Raw genomic sequence first — 16,444 nt, 5'->3', positions numbered from 1 at the left:
ACGATGTGAGCTACTAGCTACCAATGCCATTGTCATTGTAGCTATCATTGCTAATAGCTAACCATTGCCTCCGTTGGTAGCTACTAGCTCTCGTCGTCATCGTCACCATTGCCTCCGTCGATAGCTACTTGACTTATTGACCACGTCACTCTATCACAATTGCCTCCGTCCTTGTCGAAGAGTAGCTACTGCTCCAACTCCTTCAGACTGTCTTGCATCACATAGGATGACCTATTGTCGAGACGCAAGCCAACCGTTGCCACTGTAGCTACCGACGGAGGCACGGGTGACGACGAGAGCTGTTGCATCACATCACTTTCACTCGACGATGGTCACAGCCAAGCTTGATGCACTAACCGCGTCCTCCTCATCCAAGAGTAACTATCGCTCCAACTCTTGCAATTGGTCCTGCATCGCGATGGATGGCCTGTTGTAGGACCCCAAACTTGGACACCGATAAATTGGACAAAGGAGGAGCCTGAAGACAGGTCAACAGAAGGAGGAAGAAAGTGAAGGAGGCAAGAAGCATCCTCTACGGATCAAAGAAAGAGCACGTAATTGCATCTACCCTAGTACTATTGGTGCTACTGTTGCAACCTCTCACTTTTCGTAAGCGATCGCTTCAAAATAGCGTTGGGATCGGAGATTGCACACTGTAACGGCTGAGGAATCCCATTGCCATGTCCCAAGTTCTCTCTACAAAACAAAACACGCACTAAGAAACAGACAACAAAATACGAGAGAAATATAAAATCTAGCTTTGTATATGTGAAAGCCTCAACATTGCCAATGAGAAATTTATATGAAATTAATAAATAATAAAATTATTTTTTCATCCACTTCATTCATGCTCTTTTATACTCTTTTATAGGTGACAACACCCGTGAGGAGAATTAGAATTAAATATTTCAACATCCCAATACTATCTTTTAAAATTTAAGAATCAGAATGCTAATCATAGTTAATTATAAGAGATAATATATAATTACCCTTATAAAATGGAATAGATGGTTAGACCACAAGGATTAACAAGTTTAACATGCCTACGGCTGCTTCACATATCCTATGTTTTACATGAGAAAAATGTTATGGATGTTGCTTAGTGAACAACTTCACCATCAGATTTTACTATGTACTTGAGTTCCACCTCTGCACCTATCCTCTTAGGCTTAGAATATCTTTGAAGACATATCAACCATGGTTTCACATCTCTTACATAAAGATAAAATACAATAACAACTAGTTCAGTAACAATACAATTCTATTTTTTATTTCTGTTATTTTATTTAATAACACGAATCAGTATAAATTACAAAATATCTTATAATCATCAAAGCCCATTTCAACAAATAAAAAAGAAAAGAAAAAAACTGATATTATACCAGTTGGATAGATTACCAAAACAAAACTAATATTGTAGAGGACCTACGGCAGTTAGTTATATATACAAAATGCTAAAATGAACTGTTCAACCAGCAAGCTTCACAGTGAGATCAATGATTATACATTAATAATATTATGAGGAAACATCTTATGGGCGTGCACCAATTGAACATAATTGGAATACAGTTAGAAATTGTGAAACAAGAGCTTTTACCGTCTGAATCTCCTCAGCGCTTGTTATCAACACCTTTCAGGTCTGGTGTAAGCTGGTGGCAAGGAGGGACAATTCTCATTCATATGTGCATAAGGCTCAATGGTGTTGTATTGAGGCAACTCCATCCTATAGTACCCAAGTATCTGGCAAAAGGGAAGCTTTTCTTCCAGTGCATTGCACCAGCTTGGTAATCGTGTCTGGTTATTCTCAAAGATGTTCAGCATGTATGCATCACGAATCTGTGGAAACAGAATCCAAAGTTATATAAGCTACAGCATGGTCAAGAAAAAAGAACAAGGACATACAAATCTATTTATTATCATGCAAAGTCAAAAGTGTTTGGTTGTGGTGGACCAAATTGCAAAATATGGTGTAAACATACAGCATTTGAGTGAGAAAAGCAAAAGAACCAATTTATTTGGCCATGATGATCATTGCACTTACAGTGAATTCAGTAACTTGAATGGAGTTGGCGAGTGGGCCAAGTATTCCAGCCTCTTTATATAGTTCCAGGACAAAAGCAACACAAGTTGTAGATTTTCCATCACTATAGATCCATTCATCTTGTTCAGGCATGGTTAGCAACTGGTCAAAGGTCATTCCCTGCCTCTGAGTCTCAACAATAATCTCATGCAAGTCCAAATCCTGATCACATGCAATTGCAAAACCACATAAGCAACTGAGGGAAGAAAACTCAGCCTTAAATTGGACTAGTGTGACCAACCATGAGTTTTCACTAATGGATGTACTGTCCCATGTTACTGGTAAGTGGCATGCTAAGCTCATATCTTGGGCACATCATCAGCCCATTACCTGCATAGGCAGATGCCTATGCCAGAGTGGTACCATGTGAATCTAAAAGGTGATCAACATGATGGCATGTAGTGAAGAAATTTAAGTGACTAACTGCTACATGGTCACAAAGTTAATAAGATCATATAAAAGGTCTCCATCATATTCTTATAACATCTATTCAGGCTATATGGTCATTCCCAATACAAAAGCTTACCAACTATGCTAAACTTGTCATTTCAATCTCAACAGAGTTATGTTTTAACTGATCATTTGAATTTTCAAGAAATACAAAACCAATTTGTGCAACAAAAATATCACAGTGAACATAACCTAAGCATTACATAAGCCACATTCATATTAAACTAAGCAACATCCATTTACCTAACAGTGCTGCAGCTTGTGTCCAATAGGTTTCCAATTATAGTATCATCATCCCAGAAGTTATTTTCACTTATTCTGTTTATAAACCTTGCTCACCATCTAATTATGAAGTATTCCTAGATGATCTAGGAGGTCCAATGGTGAATTAGGGATTCATTTGTAGTAGTTCAATGGTTGACTAATTGATATTCTGGTTAGTACCATCAAGAGACTCTTCAGTGGTTACCTAGTCACTCAAGCGATACAAGACAAGTCCAAGCACCTCAATGGTTTGTGCAAGAGGAGCCTAGGTAACACGTAAGTGCTGGGCATCTCAAGCACCTGCCTGGACTGACTTGGGCTACCCAACCCCCCCAATCTAGAAGGCAAAACAAAGGAAAGCAACGTGCCATGAAGGCAATGAGGGGCTTGCCTCCCTTTCCCCTCCAGTGTCGAAACCAAACCCAAATTACCCTTTTCTACCCTTCTCTCTCATACCGAATACCAACTTGATGCAGATCAAATATGTTCTGTCCTAGCAATTATACCAACTTTTTGCCATCTATTTTTCACCATTGGCTATGTCTCCTCTTTTTGTCAAATCTGTCTACTCTTCTCTCCCTTCTTTTTCCCTCCGCTGCTCTTTTCTTTCTAATGGAGAACCATCTAGATTTATAAAGAATTTCAGAAAAGTTTATTCTAGGCAAAGAAATCAATAAAAAGTTATCAATTAGTTGACCTAGAATATCTAAAAGTTGTGTTATAAATTGAAGTATTTTGGTCTTTCTAGGTGCTAACCTAGGGACTCCTTTTGTATCAAGTGCACTTTTGTATTAAGTATACTCCTTTACTATTTAGGTATTCTGAAAGCCACATTCTAGAATTCTAAAAGGCATACATATTTCCTAGGAGATTATTCTTAGAAGTTATTGCCTACATTGATTGTATCAAAACTCCTAAACCCCTATCAATATCGAGGCTTGTCAATGGATCAAATACTTCAGATTTGAATGAAAAAAATGCTTGCATCTTCTCTCTTCTATTCTCTTACACTCTTCTCTTGCTTTCTCTCCACTTCTCTCTTCTCTCTATTATGTTCTACATCAGTTTGGTGTAAGAGCCATCAAGAAACCTACCTGTACTCCAATGGGTTCCAACTAGCAGCAAAAGCTTCGATCAACACTCAAGGATCATTGTACCTCCAACGTCAATACCTTGCGTGTCGAGTTAGACTTTGGGGCAACTGTCCCTACGAAATTGGTGGACCACTTAACTCTTGGTGCCTGGTAATTTTTTTGAAAACTTCTCCCTCGTTTCTCCCTCGTTTTTTTCATTTTATTTATCACCCTCTCTCTCCCCTTTAGTGACAACTACAATACCACTAAATTTTAAACCCTTGAAAGTTATCAAAAAAATAATAATAATAATTGAGAAAAAAAAAGGAAACCATTTGAAACATTGCATTTCTACATTGTGCATTGCAACAATTAACAACCTCATTACTAGAAGGCAAATTATCGATAGAATTAGAATCATGACTAAGGGAGGTAAAAACCAAACCAATCCTAATGAATCACTAAACCAACAAAGCGAGGTAGACACCCTTAGAACCAAGCTAGCAAATCATGATACAATGTTGAACCAGTTATGTGACCAAATGACTCAATTCCTAAGAGCTCTCAAACACCTTAAAAAACAACCCATGAATGAGGCTGATGAGTCGGTTACGCAACATGTCCATTCTTCACAATCCACATGTTCATTTTAAGGAATTTTGCCTACTCCCCAAGCTTCACTTTAAACGAATCCTAGGTCTACCTATAAGGCACCTATTCACAATTATGCTCCAACAATTCTTGATGACCAAGCTTTTAACCTTAACGATGAATTCCTAAAATCTACTAGAAATCTACAAACTCAAGTAATGGGTGAATAAGTTCGGTTTACTAATAATCAAGAAGAAATGGCTAAAAGAGTCAAAGTAGATGTACCAGGCATTGATGACATGTTTGACCCAAATGTGTTTGTTGACCGGTTAGATAACATGGAAGAACCACTTCGTTCCAATGATTGGGAGTGCAATATGGAATGATCTCTCACATATTAAGATGGTTGTTTCATCAAGTAATTGGACAAGGCCTACAAGAAGTCAGACCCACTATTGAGTGTTTTTTCACATGTTGATCCTATCATAAATGTATGATTTTGTTTGAATTTATTCAAGTTGTTATCTCATTTTAATTATTGTTGTCAATGTTCTTGTTATAAACTTCTTACTTGATACATTGAAATTTTGATTTTTTTAATTCTTATTAATCCTTACTAGGCATTTGTGCTTGCTAAACTTACCACTACATATTATTAAGGTATATTATTCCAAGCTACCATCATAGAGGAAACAATGGTAGGAAGATGGTTTGAGGTGCAAATAGAGCTATATAGCTAATTATTGTAACAAATGTGTAGAATATTTGATAAGTTGTATTTAGAAAAAAAAGACACAAACAAGAGCTTTACACTCTATTCCCTCCCTCTTCAATCCTCTGTCCTTATAGCCAGCACCTGTTGTCGCCATCCTTTTTCCCCTCTCTATTCTTCCCTTCTTTACTCCTCTCCTCTACAACTATCATATCCTCCCCTCCCTCTTCCCGCTTCTCTCCCCCCACCCCTCCTCTCCTCTCTTCACTGCCCTTTAGTATTGCTCTCCCTCTTCAAACTTCTCTTCCTTCCCCCTTCTCTCTCCTCTTCCTATGGCCAGCACCTTTTTCCACCACTATCATCCCTCTCTCTTCTATCTCAACCTTTCTTCTTAGCCATCAAACATCGTCGTTTATACCATTCCCTTCCAGTGATTTAAAAAGCGCTAGGCGCCGGAAAAGGGCCAAGGTCCAAAAACACCCCAGGCGCTAGGCACTCGCCTAGGCGCTCGCCCGAGTGAAACGAGGCGCTAAAATATAAAAATATATAATATAATTAATATAATTATTTAAATAAAAAATATGCTATTAAATTAAAAAAATTGAAGACAAAATCACAATGTCATATTAATAAAAAATCTCAAAAATTAAAATAATAAAATTTTACATCAAATCTATTAAGTTGCTCTGTACACTTGCCATTTATTCTGAAACCTAACAATAGTTTTAAATAAATAAAAATTAATAGTATTAAAATTAAAATAATATATTATTAATTTAATAAATAAAAATACTATTATTAGTATATAGTTAATGTTAATATACTGTTAACAGTATAGTGAGAAGAGTGTGAGAAGGCCGAGGCTGCTAAGGCAACGACAGTGGGAGCGGAAGCTACGAGCGGCAGCGGGTGTGGGAGTGGGAGCGGGAGCTACGAGCGGCGAGTAGCGACAACAACGATGAGCGACGATTGTGGCAGTGGCGAGTAGCGACAGTGGCAGCTGTAGCAGAGAGCAACGACAACGAAGAAGAAATCTCGACGGCAAAATCACGAGTGTTAGGGTTGGGGAAGTTGGGGAAATCGTGAGAGGGAGCCTATCGGTGATTTAGTTGGTTCGATTGAACCAACTAAAGCATCGGAGATCGAACCGGACGTAAAACACTGGTTCGATCGCCTGGTTTAACCCGGGCGCTCGCCCGAAGCGCCCGGCGCCTGGGCTCGGGCGAGCGCCTAGGCGGCGCCTCGTTGAAGCGAGGCGCTTGGACATGAAGCGAGGCGCTCGGGCCTCGCCTCGCCTCGCCCGAGCGCCTATTGAAATCACTGTTCCCTTCCTCTTCTTGCTCCCCTCCCTCCTCCCTCTTCCCTCTTCTCCCGTTACTTCCCTCTTCTCCCTTTACTACCCTTAACTACCGCCCTCCCACCCCCATCATCAAGAACACATTAAATAGGATGATGAATAGGTTGCTAAACTCACAATATGGACCATAGGATCATGTGATCTTACAGCACAAATCAGGCCTGGCAAGTTGGGTTGGATGTTGTTAATATAAAAGGGGTGGAATAGACCCGACTCACAAGTCGACTCTATAAGGTTCACCAACTTCATAATTATACTTCAGTTTCATTCATTATACAATAATAGAAGGTTCTTTTCCAATTTCAACCTCCCACAAAATGTTAAATCTTCTAGTCAAAATCGAATTTCACTTTAAATGACAGAGAATTACTCAAAAAATTTGTGGCCATCACAGGAGACCAAATTACCAGTGATATTTCAATGGTTCATAACCATATTCTCAAGAAAAAAGATTAGGCTTCTTTTGCAGCAAGAGAAACAAAAACAGGCATATGATAGCCCATGGATACTGAATTTGGTATAGAACTGCTAAAATTGATCAAATTGCATAATGATCTATTTGCTAAAAGAAAATGAGGAAGGATCTCTTTGACAGTTAGGACATGTGGTACACATACAATTCCAAAGAGACAACTAAAATAATACTGAGATCTTAATCTTAAACGTAAATCATGCATAAATTGGATAGGCCATCTACCTTCTGTAACTTTTTAACTTTTAATTTATTCCGATATACTTACGTAATTCATAATACACATTCATGTGGAAACTGTCTTAAAAGCATATAACAAGAAGAAATTTCACTGCCCTACATGTACCTCAGTCCCGAGTCGCTTGTTGAGGGCTTCATTCCACATATTAGCAGCATAACTAGGTTGCAACCTAGTCCACATAGACATTACAGACATTACCTGGAACATGAACCATTAAAGGCACAATTTTTATATGTATTGGCGAACAAAAAGAAACACGAAGCAAGAAAAAGAAATAAAGATGTTTCAATATTTAGGAATAAAGGTAGAATGATTAACCAACAATTCTTTATCCAATTCCCAACAATGGTTTACGTGTATTATAACTAGAAGCTTCTTAATCCTTGATCCTAAAACCATTCAATTTACATCTCCATACTTCTAAAACCCCATCCAGTTTATCTTAGACCACTATACCCCTTTTTTCTTAACTTTCCAAAACAAATCAGAGCAACTCCCAGAGTCTTAGTAGAAATTTGACATATAGGGCCCATGTTGCCTGGATTCAGATGAAAAGCCACAAGTGCAACACGAATCATAGCATCTAACATCTAATTCAAGATACTGAAATAAGACAAAGAGATCCAAATTTTAGATATGGGTATGAAGATATAGGTCCACATTAAAAAAAGAAAACTAAAAATGTATATTTAAGATATGTGTAGAGACAATCTGCAACAATCATATATTTCAATAGTTCAACTTCTATACTCTTATATATCTAATAAATATGGATGTCAGATATTCTTTAGAATCTTTACTATCCCTTGTAATTATTCCAAACATATTGTGCAAGATTGATACCAAGATTGCTCTTGGCTAGGGACAATATTATGGGATTGATAAGATCATTAGATTGAATTAGTGAAATTAGAGCATATGAAAATCACATAAAAATTAAAAACAATAAAAATCTTGTCACAAAAAATGAAATTGAAATATAAAAGATAATTTTTCAGGGTGAATTCCAGGGAACAACCCTCTAATTGAGTTTTTCCTTAGAGGAAGTGCCTGTTTTCATATTTCCCAAGGGGTGCCCCCACCTTTTCATAATTTTCAAAATACTCTGACATGACACAATAGCAACTCCCCTTTTGGTGGACTAGTTGATGTCCGACAACCCTAGGGGAAGGCTTAATATATGAGAGAATTGGGTGGGGGTGGGTAATAAATTAAAAAAGGACTAAAACACAGAGAGAGGAAACAAAAAAAAAATTCTAAAAATATTAATCGAAGCAATAAAGGACAAGTGCTGGAATTCAAGACATACTAAGATGGTTAAGGAGGTGGGCTTTAAGACATCCTTCTAACCAATGAGGGAGTTAAAAGGACATAGGGGAGTTAGAGGTCGATCCACAGGTCTTCATGACGAGTTGGCTTCAGAGAGGATTAGAGAGGAAAGGAACACATGGATAGTCTTGCATTCACTCCAAATCCTCCTACTCACATTGGGGGAGAACAATGGCTTCACACCACTCACACAATTTACAAACAATATTATTATTATTCATTTAAAGAATGATGATCATATTACAATTCTAGGCCTCTTTATATAGGCTACAGATACAAAAAAATGGAGGTATATAACAAGGAAGAAAATTAAATTGCACCAAAATGATTCAATCCATTGAATCCTATCATCTTTTGAGAATATCAGCTTCCAGAATTGTGTTGTAAAATAATTTTCCTTCTTTGTGCACGATAGTTTTCCTTTCTTGAGAAATGATGATTCTATAAAATAATATTTCTTCTTTGTACATGATGTTTTACCTACAAGATGATGATTCTGTAAAATAATCTTCTTGTTTTGTGCATGATGCTTTTCCATTTTTGTAAGATGATGATTCTTGCAATCTTCTTTTTTATTTATTTCCTTCCTTCTTCTTTATTGGTAATCTTATTAAATAAGATCATGATTGCATATGATGATGCCATGTGGAAACCCGAATCTGTCAATTGAACCTAAGCTTGAGTTAACCATCAATCCAAAGTCAATTGGACCAGCCTTTTTTCTTTCCATGTTTGTGAAATGTGACTTGATTTCCTCCATCAACTCTCCCTAGCTTGAAAGTATCCACATCTCTGATGAAGTGATGAGGTATTACTGATCGTAAAGTTTAGGCTTTGAGTTGTTGGAGTTCTTCGTTTGTGATCCATGTGGAGTCTAAACCCGATTGTCCTTTCCATTTGCTAAGTAATCTCCGATATCCTCTATTACGAGTCGAGACATGCTGTTTTTCCAAGAAATCTTCTATTTCCTCTTTTCTCCTCTAATAGCTGGGGTATAGGTGGGGAAGGCATTATAGGTTGTGGAGTTGACAACACAAAAGGTTGGGTATTTTGGAGGCGAGGTGTAGCGTTTGGTGGTTCATTATAAGGTGTCAAATCCTCAATATTGATAACTCAGATAATGCCAAGATATGGTGGAACGTCAAGTTCATAGACATTTAAGCTAATCTTTGTAAGATTTTATAAGCACCAAAGTTTTTTGACATAAGGCTCTTTTGGTATTCCTCACAAAAACCTCTTGGGTTGAACTCTCATAGTTACCAGATCTCCCTTCTTGAATTCTTGTGACCTGCAATAAACATCTATAGTAGACTTCTCCTTTCTTGAATTTCAGTATTAGTCTTGGAGGACTCAGCTGGTTCATTAGGTCTAGCTTTTGAAGGAATAAGAATAAGATCAATAGATTTTCAAGGTTGATGTCCAAAGATGACTTCAAAAGGGCTAAGGCTAGTAGACCTATTATATATACTGTTATATGCAAACTCAGCAAAAAAGAGTACTCGGTCCCAAATGAACAGATGATCAACAACTAGATATTATAGAAGGTTACCTAGACTCCTATTAACTACCTCAGCTTGCCTGTTAGTTGGAGGTTGATATGTTGAAGTGAACTGTAACTGTGTTCAAAATTTTCCATGTGAGGCATCAATAGTTATCTTACATGGCATAAAGTTTGCCATCGTGCTAAATGGATCCACCACAACAAAAATGGAATCATAGCCCCTTAGGATTCATGGTAACCATGGACAAAATTCATATTAAGGTCTTCCTAAGGGGAATGAGATACAAGCAAAGGCGTATATAATCCTATGTTATGTCTTCTTCCTTTAGTCGATTGGCAAGTACAACACTGAGATATGATGTGAGCCACATCTCACTTGAAGCTAGGATAGGAAAGCCTGTCATCAACCATGATAATGGTTTTATATTAACCAAAATGACCTGTAACCCCTCCAACATGCATTTCCCAAATAATGAACTGAACCATTGGGAATACACAAAAGAACACCCTTAAATAAGAATCTATCACAGATGATAAAATGTATGTTGTCTAATCTTGACCCTTCTAATAATGTTGCAGAGATCTTTTTAAAATAAGGAGAAGACATATAGTCATCTCATATGTGTTCAAATCCTATCACTTCAGTGGTCATAGAGTGCCAAACAAGTGCCATTTGACTCGGTGCATCAACTGATTTGTTTTTAACCCCTAGTTGGTGCTGAGACAAATGTATATTCTTAAAGGAACTCAACCCACTTAATGTGTCACGAATCCTTTTTTTTTTTGTGATTGAATGTATCGTAGGGCTTGGTGGTCTGAATATATGATGAATTCATTTGAAAACAAGTAATGTCGCCAAGCTTGGACATCCACATAAAACTCCTTATTATAGGTAGAATATTTTTGTCAGGCCCCATTTAATTTTTTTCTAAAAAATGTAATAGAACGACCTTCTTGATTAAACACTCCATCTATTCCTACCCAAAGGCATGACAAGCAAACTCAGAGATTTCAGAAAAATCTGAAAGTTGCATAATAGGTGCTTGTGTCATTTTTTTTTTTTTTTTATCTTATCAAAGGAGGCAGCTTTGGTCCATTTAAATTCACCCTTCTTCATACAATTTATAAAGTCTAGAAAAATGACATGTGATTGTAGAAATGAACATTTCTTCAAGTTGATATAGAGTTTTTCCTTACCAAGGGTCTTTAGAACTCAATGAAGGTGAAGATGTTCATCCTTGGCTTTACTATAGATGAGAATGTCATCAAAATAGATGATAAGAAAATGGCCAATGAAAAGATGGAGTACTTGTGTAACCCTCATAAAAGTGCTAGATGCATTTGAAAGACCAAAAAGCATGACTAAACATTAAAAAAAACCATAGTTCACTGTGTCAACCTGTACCAGGCAGTACATATCGATCCGATAGGGGACCAACACACAAACTACCCTATACCGAACGGTCCATAACAAGGGATATCGCCTGATATGGGGTATGTATCGGCCGGAACGATTGAAATCCGACCGTTACCAACCTGTACTGGTCAATAACAATCAGATTTTGATCGATACTGTTCAAAGGCAAGGATTTGTTGAATTCAAACAATCCATTTAATTGTTTGAACCAAATCTAAGAGTTTTAAAATCTTTTCTACCCTCTCAGTCTCTCCTCTTTCACTCTCTCTAACTTATCCACTCTCTCAATCACTTTCTCACTCACATATTTTTTTCACTCTCTTATTTGCACTCTTTTGAACTCCACAAAGTTACGATTTGTGAATTAGATCAAGCTTGGGAGGCTAATTAGAAAGGATTACCACCTAAGTTAGAGAAAGAACTCTCCAATCAAAAGTAGGTTTTTTTTTCTTGATTTTGATGATTTATAAGATGATTAAGCCTATTCTATAAACAAAATGTCTAATAAGTTATTTGAGGTCTTTATGATTGTAGAATAGTATTAATTAGGGAATAATTAAGGCTTTTAATGTTATGATTAGCAAGGTTTGTAATTTTGTACCGTACCGGAGTTTCGGGCTCTGTTCGGTATAGTATGGTATGATATAAGTATACCGAGCGGTACATTTCAATATACCACTCAGTGTGTGTATATATATATATATATATATATATATATATAAGTAAAAAAAAACGATGGCTCTACCTATGTGAGGAGGTTCCTTCCTTCTCCGCACGAAAAAAAAAAATCGGGAAAGGCGACGTCGCGATCCCCAAGCAAAAAAAAAAAAAGAAAGGGAAAGGTAGCGACATCGCTCGGTTTCCCCACGCAAAAAAAAAACAGAAAGGGAAAGGTGACGTCGCTGAGGCGATGTCGCTTGGTTTCCCCGCACGAAAAAAAAAAAGGCATCACTTCACTCGGTTTCTTATGCTGGGAAGATGAAATCGCTTCTTCCCTTGACATTGCCGAGGCTTCATCGCTGCGTCGAATCTCCAGGTTTTCCTTTTTCTTCTTCCTCTTCTTTCTTCTCCGTCACCGACCAATTTAGGAACGGAAACAGCCACAATCGATGCTACCGCTCGGTGGAGGATGGTACGTGTACTAGTCTGCTGACGGACAGGTATTATTCGAAATTAAAAACCTTAATGAGTAGTATGTTTAATACTGATTTTTTCAAAATTAGACATTTAATGGGTCAAATCTTTGCAAATCTTTGCATTACATACAAATTATGATGATTTATATGTTTTATGATGGTATAGTAGGTTTAATTAGGATTTAATTAAGTTTTTTTAATATAATAATTAGTGGTTTTAATGATGATTTAATCAAAATTTGATCAATATTGAGTCAATTCAATGTCTTTAATACCTATCAGGATGTTTGACATATTTATAGTTGTTAAAGAGGACTAATTAGGAATTAATTATGTTAATGTTGTGATTAGTATATTTTTCAATGTATTTAATTGAAATTTGATTCATATTGGGTCAATTAAATATCATTAATATCTATTATATTAGAGTGGTCTATGCACCACCCTTAAATAGTGTAAACGAGACCATCGACTCCCTAGCATGGCTGCTATCGTCGGTCGAGGCACTACTGTCCATGTCGTCACCATGTCTCTGAACTGAACGGGTTGCTGAATGCAATTGAGAAGTTGTCTTCAGACCATTGATTAGAGAGTTCTTCCTCTAAATTAGGTATTAATCCTCCCTAATTAACTTCCTAAGTTTAATCCAATTCACAAATTGTAATTTGTGAAGTTTTAACAGAGTGCAAATGTGAGAATAAGAGAAAGAAGTGACTGAGAAAGAGATTGAGAGTATAAGAGTATGAGAAAGTGAAAGGGGGTGAAAGAGGGGAGAAAAATATTTAAAAACCCTTTCAAATAGATCTGACCGTAAGAAAGGGTCAAATCTAAGTTGTCCATCGATAACAATCAGATTTCAACCATTACTATAGTGCTTGAGTCTCATGTACATAGAATTACAACTAGCATGACAACGGAAACAAAAATAATATATATATATATATATATATATATATATATATATATATATATATATATATATATATATATATATATATATGTTACACTCACTCAGTGATATGATTTATAATATCTATGCGTCATAAATATGATAAATGATATACTTATATTTTTAGGTTTTAAAATTTAAGTACATGCTTTCCAATATAATTCACAATGTTCTACGAAAGTTGGTTAAGCATACATAAGCATTAATGTCTACTTTAAGCATATTTTGTAGCAAAAATGCATGATCCTTCAGCACAACAAGCCAAAGTGCATTAGCGAACTTGAATACAAGGTTAAGTTATGATAATAAGTATGAATATAGTGACTAGAAGTGACGGTTAAATTTTAATCGACCTTAAGTGAATCTCAAGGCTTGAATAAGTTTGACTATTGTTAGGAGAAAAGGTCATTGACGTTTTTGTCAGCATAATGTGACCCTGATCCATATAGGTGGAGTTGTCTGAAGTGGAGAGCACCTTCTCCTGAATCGTTACCTGCAAAAAGACCGAAGTTGAGAGAATCTTCCTAAGTCGCTCCCTCTGACGCTTAAGCTAGTACCGAGGTCCACTTCTTTAGCTCTTAATCCCCATATCCAAAGTTGAGGGTGTATTTTTATACCTGACCATGAGAAGATAGAATATCCCATAAAGATTTTATAGGGGATGTGATTTATAACTGACCCGAGTTGCTCCCTAAACTGCCAAGAATATTCCTATGAATATTCCAAAGTTGAGGCAATTCGTAACGATCCTGAGCTACCCCTGGACTCCCGAGAATATTCTTACGAATATTCAACAGGGTCGACAGTTCCTAATCGTTCCGAGCTACCCCATGCACTCCTAGGAATATTCTTGTGAATATTCCATAGGGGAGGCAGTTCGATAACCAACCCGAGCTAACCCCTGGATTCCTGAGAATATTCTTATGAATATTCTACAGGGGAAATAGTTCGACAACTGACCCGAGCTATCTCTTAGATTCCTATCCACGCAAGCAAGCATGTGTCGAGTTATTTGGGCCTTTTTCCTCCCACGGGCCTTATGTGGCATTGGCGTAGCGAGCGATGGCTAGTTGATTGTATATTCCCTATCATTTGTCGCCTCCAAAGGCGTACTTCGGGGCTCTTGGGTTCAAAGTGTATCGTTTGGTTTTTTTCAACACGAGAGCATTTGGGATCTCATCCTGTAGGTCGGGTTTTTACGAATTAGGCGTCTCGGGTATATTAGGCCTTGCATCTTTGTCGTGGCGGATTTTGCTTGGCGCGGGTCAAATTTTTCTCAACTTATACACCTCAAGCATCGTTTGGCCCGATCCTCCACCGTAGCGGGTTTCTCTTTACACGGGTCGGGTCTTCTTAACTCATGCATCTCGAGCACATTTTGCCTTGTGCCTCCGCTGTAATGGATTTCGCTTGGCACAAGTTGGATTTTAATTGACTCATGCGCCTCAAGCACCATTTGACCTGATTCTCTTTACATGGATTTTTCTTAACTCATTTGCGGATTTCTTTTTACGTGGGTTAGGTCTTTCCGACTCATGCGTCTTGGACGCATTTTGTCTTGTGCCTCCGCCGTAGCAAATATTCTAGTGCAAATCGGGTCTTCCCGACTCGCGTCTCTTCGAAGTTGTCCTGAGGGGACACTAGCCTCAATCGCGGAGGGTGGCTCTATTGCAAGAAGGGGAGAGTCTGCTTTCCCTAATCAACATCTGTAATGGGTGGTAAGAGAGCATATCTGTTAGAACCCTTGCAGATTCTAAACTTGGGGTTGATCTCTTTAGGGGATCGGCCTCCTTGGAACTCTATAGGGGTTCCTCCCTCCAAGTTGCTGCTCAAAGGCTGCAGAAAATATTCATCTATTGCTTATCAAAAGAGGAGGAATACATGGCTATTTATAGGGTTTCTAAACACTAACCCCTAATAGGACTTCTACTTCTAACCAACTCCTAATAGGACTTCTACTCAAGACTCCTAGTCCTTTACAACTCCTAATTCTTCTCTAAGAAACAACCTCCTAACCCTAGCCGGCCACTTCACCTCTTTAATAGGGGTTGGCTTAGGTAGGTTTTACATGAATGTCCCTCTCAATTAGGACTCTCCTAGCTAGAGTCCTAACAGACCCGCCCTCTTCAAATCAACCTTGTCCTCGAGGCTGACGATTCATGAATTTTGGGAATTTGATCTTCAAGTTGTCATAGCTCTCCCAAGTGGCATCTTCTGTTGGTAGGTTCACCCACTGTATTAGCACTTTAGTAGTGGGTCATCGTCATCGAGTCACGATCCGTCGATCAATAATGACACTTGGCTGGGTCTGGAGTTCTCCTTGGATAGTCATATTTGATGGGTGGCTTTGGGCTGTCTCCAAGCACCTATTTACAACTTCTGTTTGGCCGTTGATTTGTGGGTGATATGTCGTACTCCTTTTCAATTTATTACCCTGCATATGGAATAACTTTGTCCAAAATCTGCTCGTGAAGATGCAAGTAGAATTTATCATAAGCACAATGCGTCACTTATAGTGTAATTCTTTTAAGTCCCAATTGTGATGAGCCACGGAGCTTGGTGCTTCTTCCAATTTTTTTATAATCTTACTAGTCTCTGAATCTTCCTGTCATTCCATCTTAATATCCTCAAGGAAGTCGCTGGTCGGAAGTGAAACGACCGAAACTTCAGCTTGCTCGGGTAGCTGCGAAAGCGCATCTGCAAAAACATTCTATTTCCCCTTTTTGTAAGTTATTTCATAATCAAATCCAAAAAGTTTTGTTACCCATTTTTGCTGCTCAAGGGATGATATCTTTCGCTCCAAAAAGTACTTGAGGCTTTTACGGTCGGTTTTAATTTGAAATTATCGACCAATCAAGTAGGGTCTCCACCT

General features: G+C 37.7%; 1 protein-coding gene across 1 annotated transcript in view; it reads right to left on the bottom strand.

The window, feature by feature from the left end:
- Positions 1-1,488: 1,488 nt before the first annotated feature.
- The window catches only part of LOC135624233 (uncharacterized), a 46,937-nt gene continuing 31,981 nt past the window's right edge, over positions 1,489-16,444 (bottom strand). The window contains exons 5-7 of the mRNA XM_065127648.1: positions 7,346-7,438; positions 2,042-2,242; positions 1,489-1,836 (exon numbers count right to left, since the gene is read on the bottom strand). Coding sequence (XP_064983720.1) covers positions 1,624-1,836; positions 2,042-2,242; positions 7,346-7,438 — 507 coding nt within the window. The 3' untranslated portion in view covers positions 1,489-1,623. The remainder of the gene's footprint in view (positions 1,837-2,041; positions 2,243-7,345; positions 7,439-16,444) is intronic.

The sequence above is a fragment of the Musa acuminata genome, chromosome BXJ2-10 (assembly GCF_036884655.1).
Source record: "Musa acuminata AAA Group cultivar baxijiao chromosome BXJ2-10, Cavendish_Baxijiao_AAA, whole genome shotgun sequence".
NCBI lineage: Eukaryota > Viridiplantae > Streptophyta > Magnoliopsida > Zingiberales > Musaceae > Musa > Musa acuminata.
Note: the sequence above shows the minus strand (reverse complement) of the source record. Positions and strands in the feature narration are given on the sequence as shown.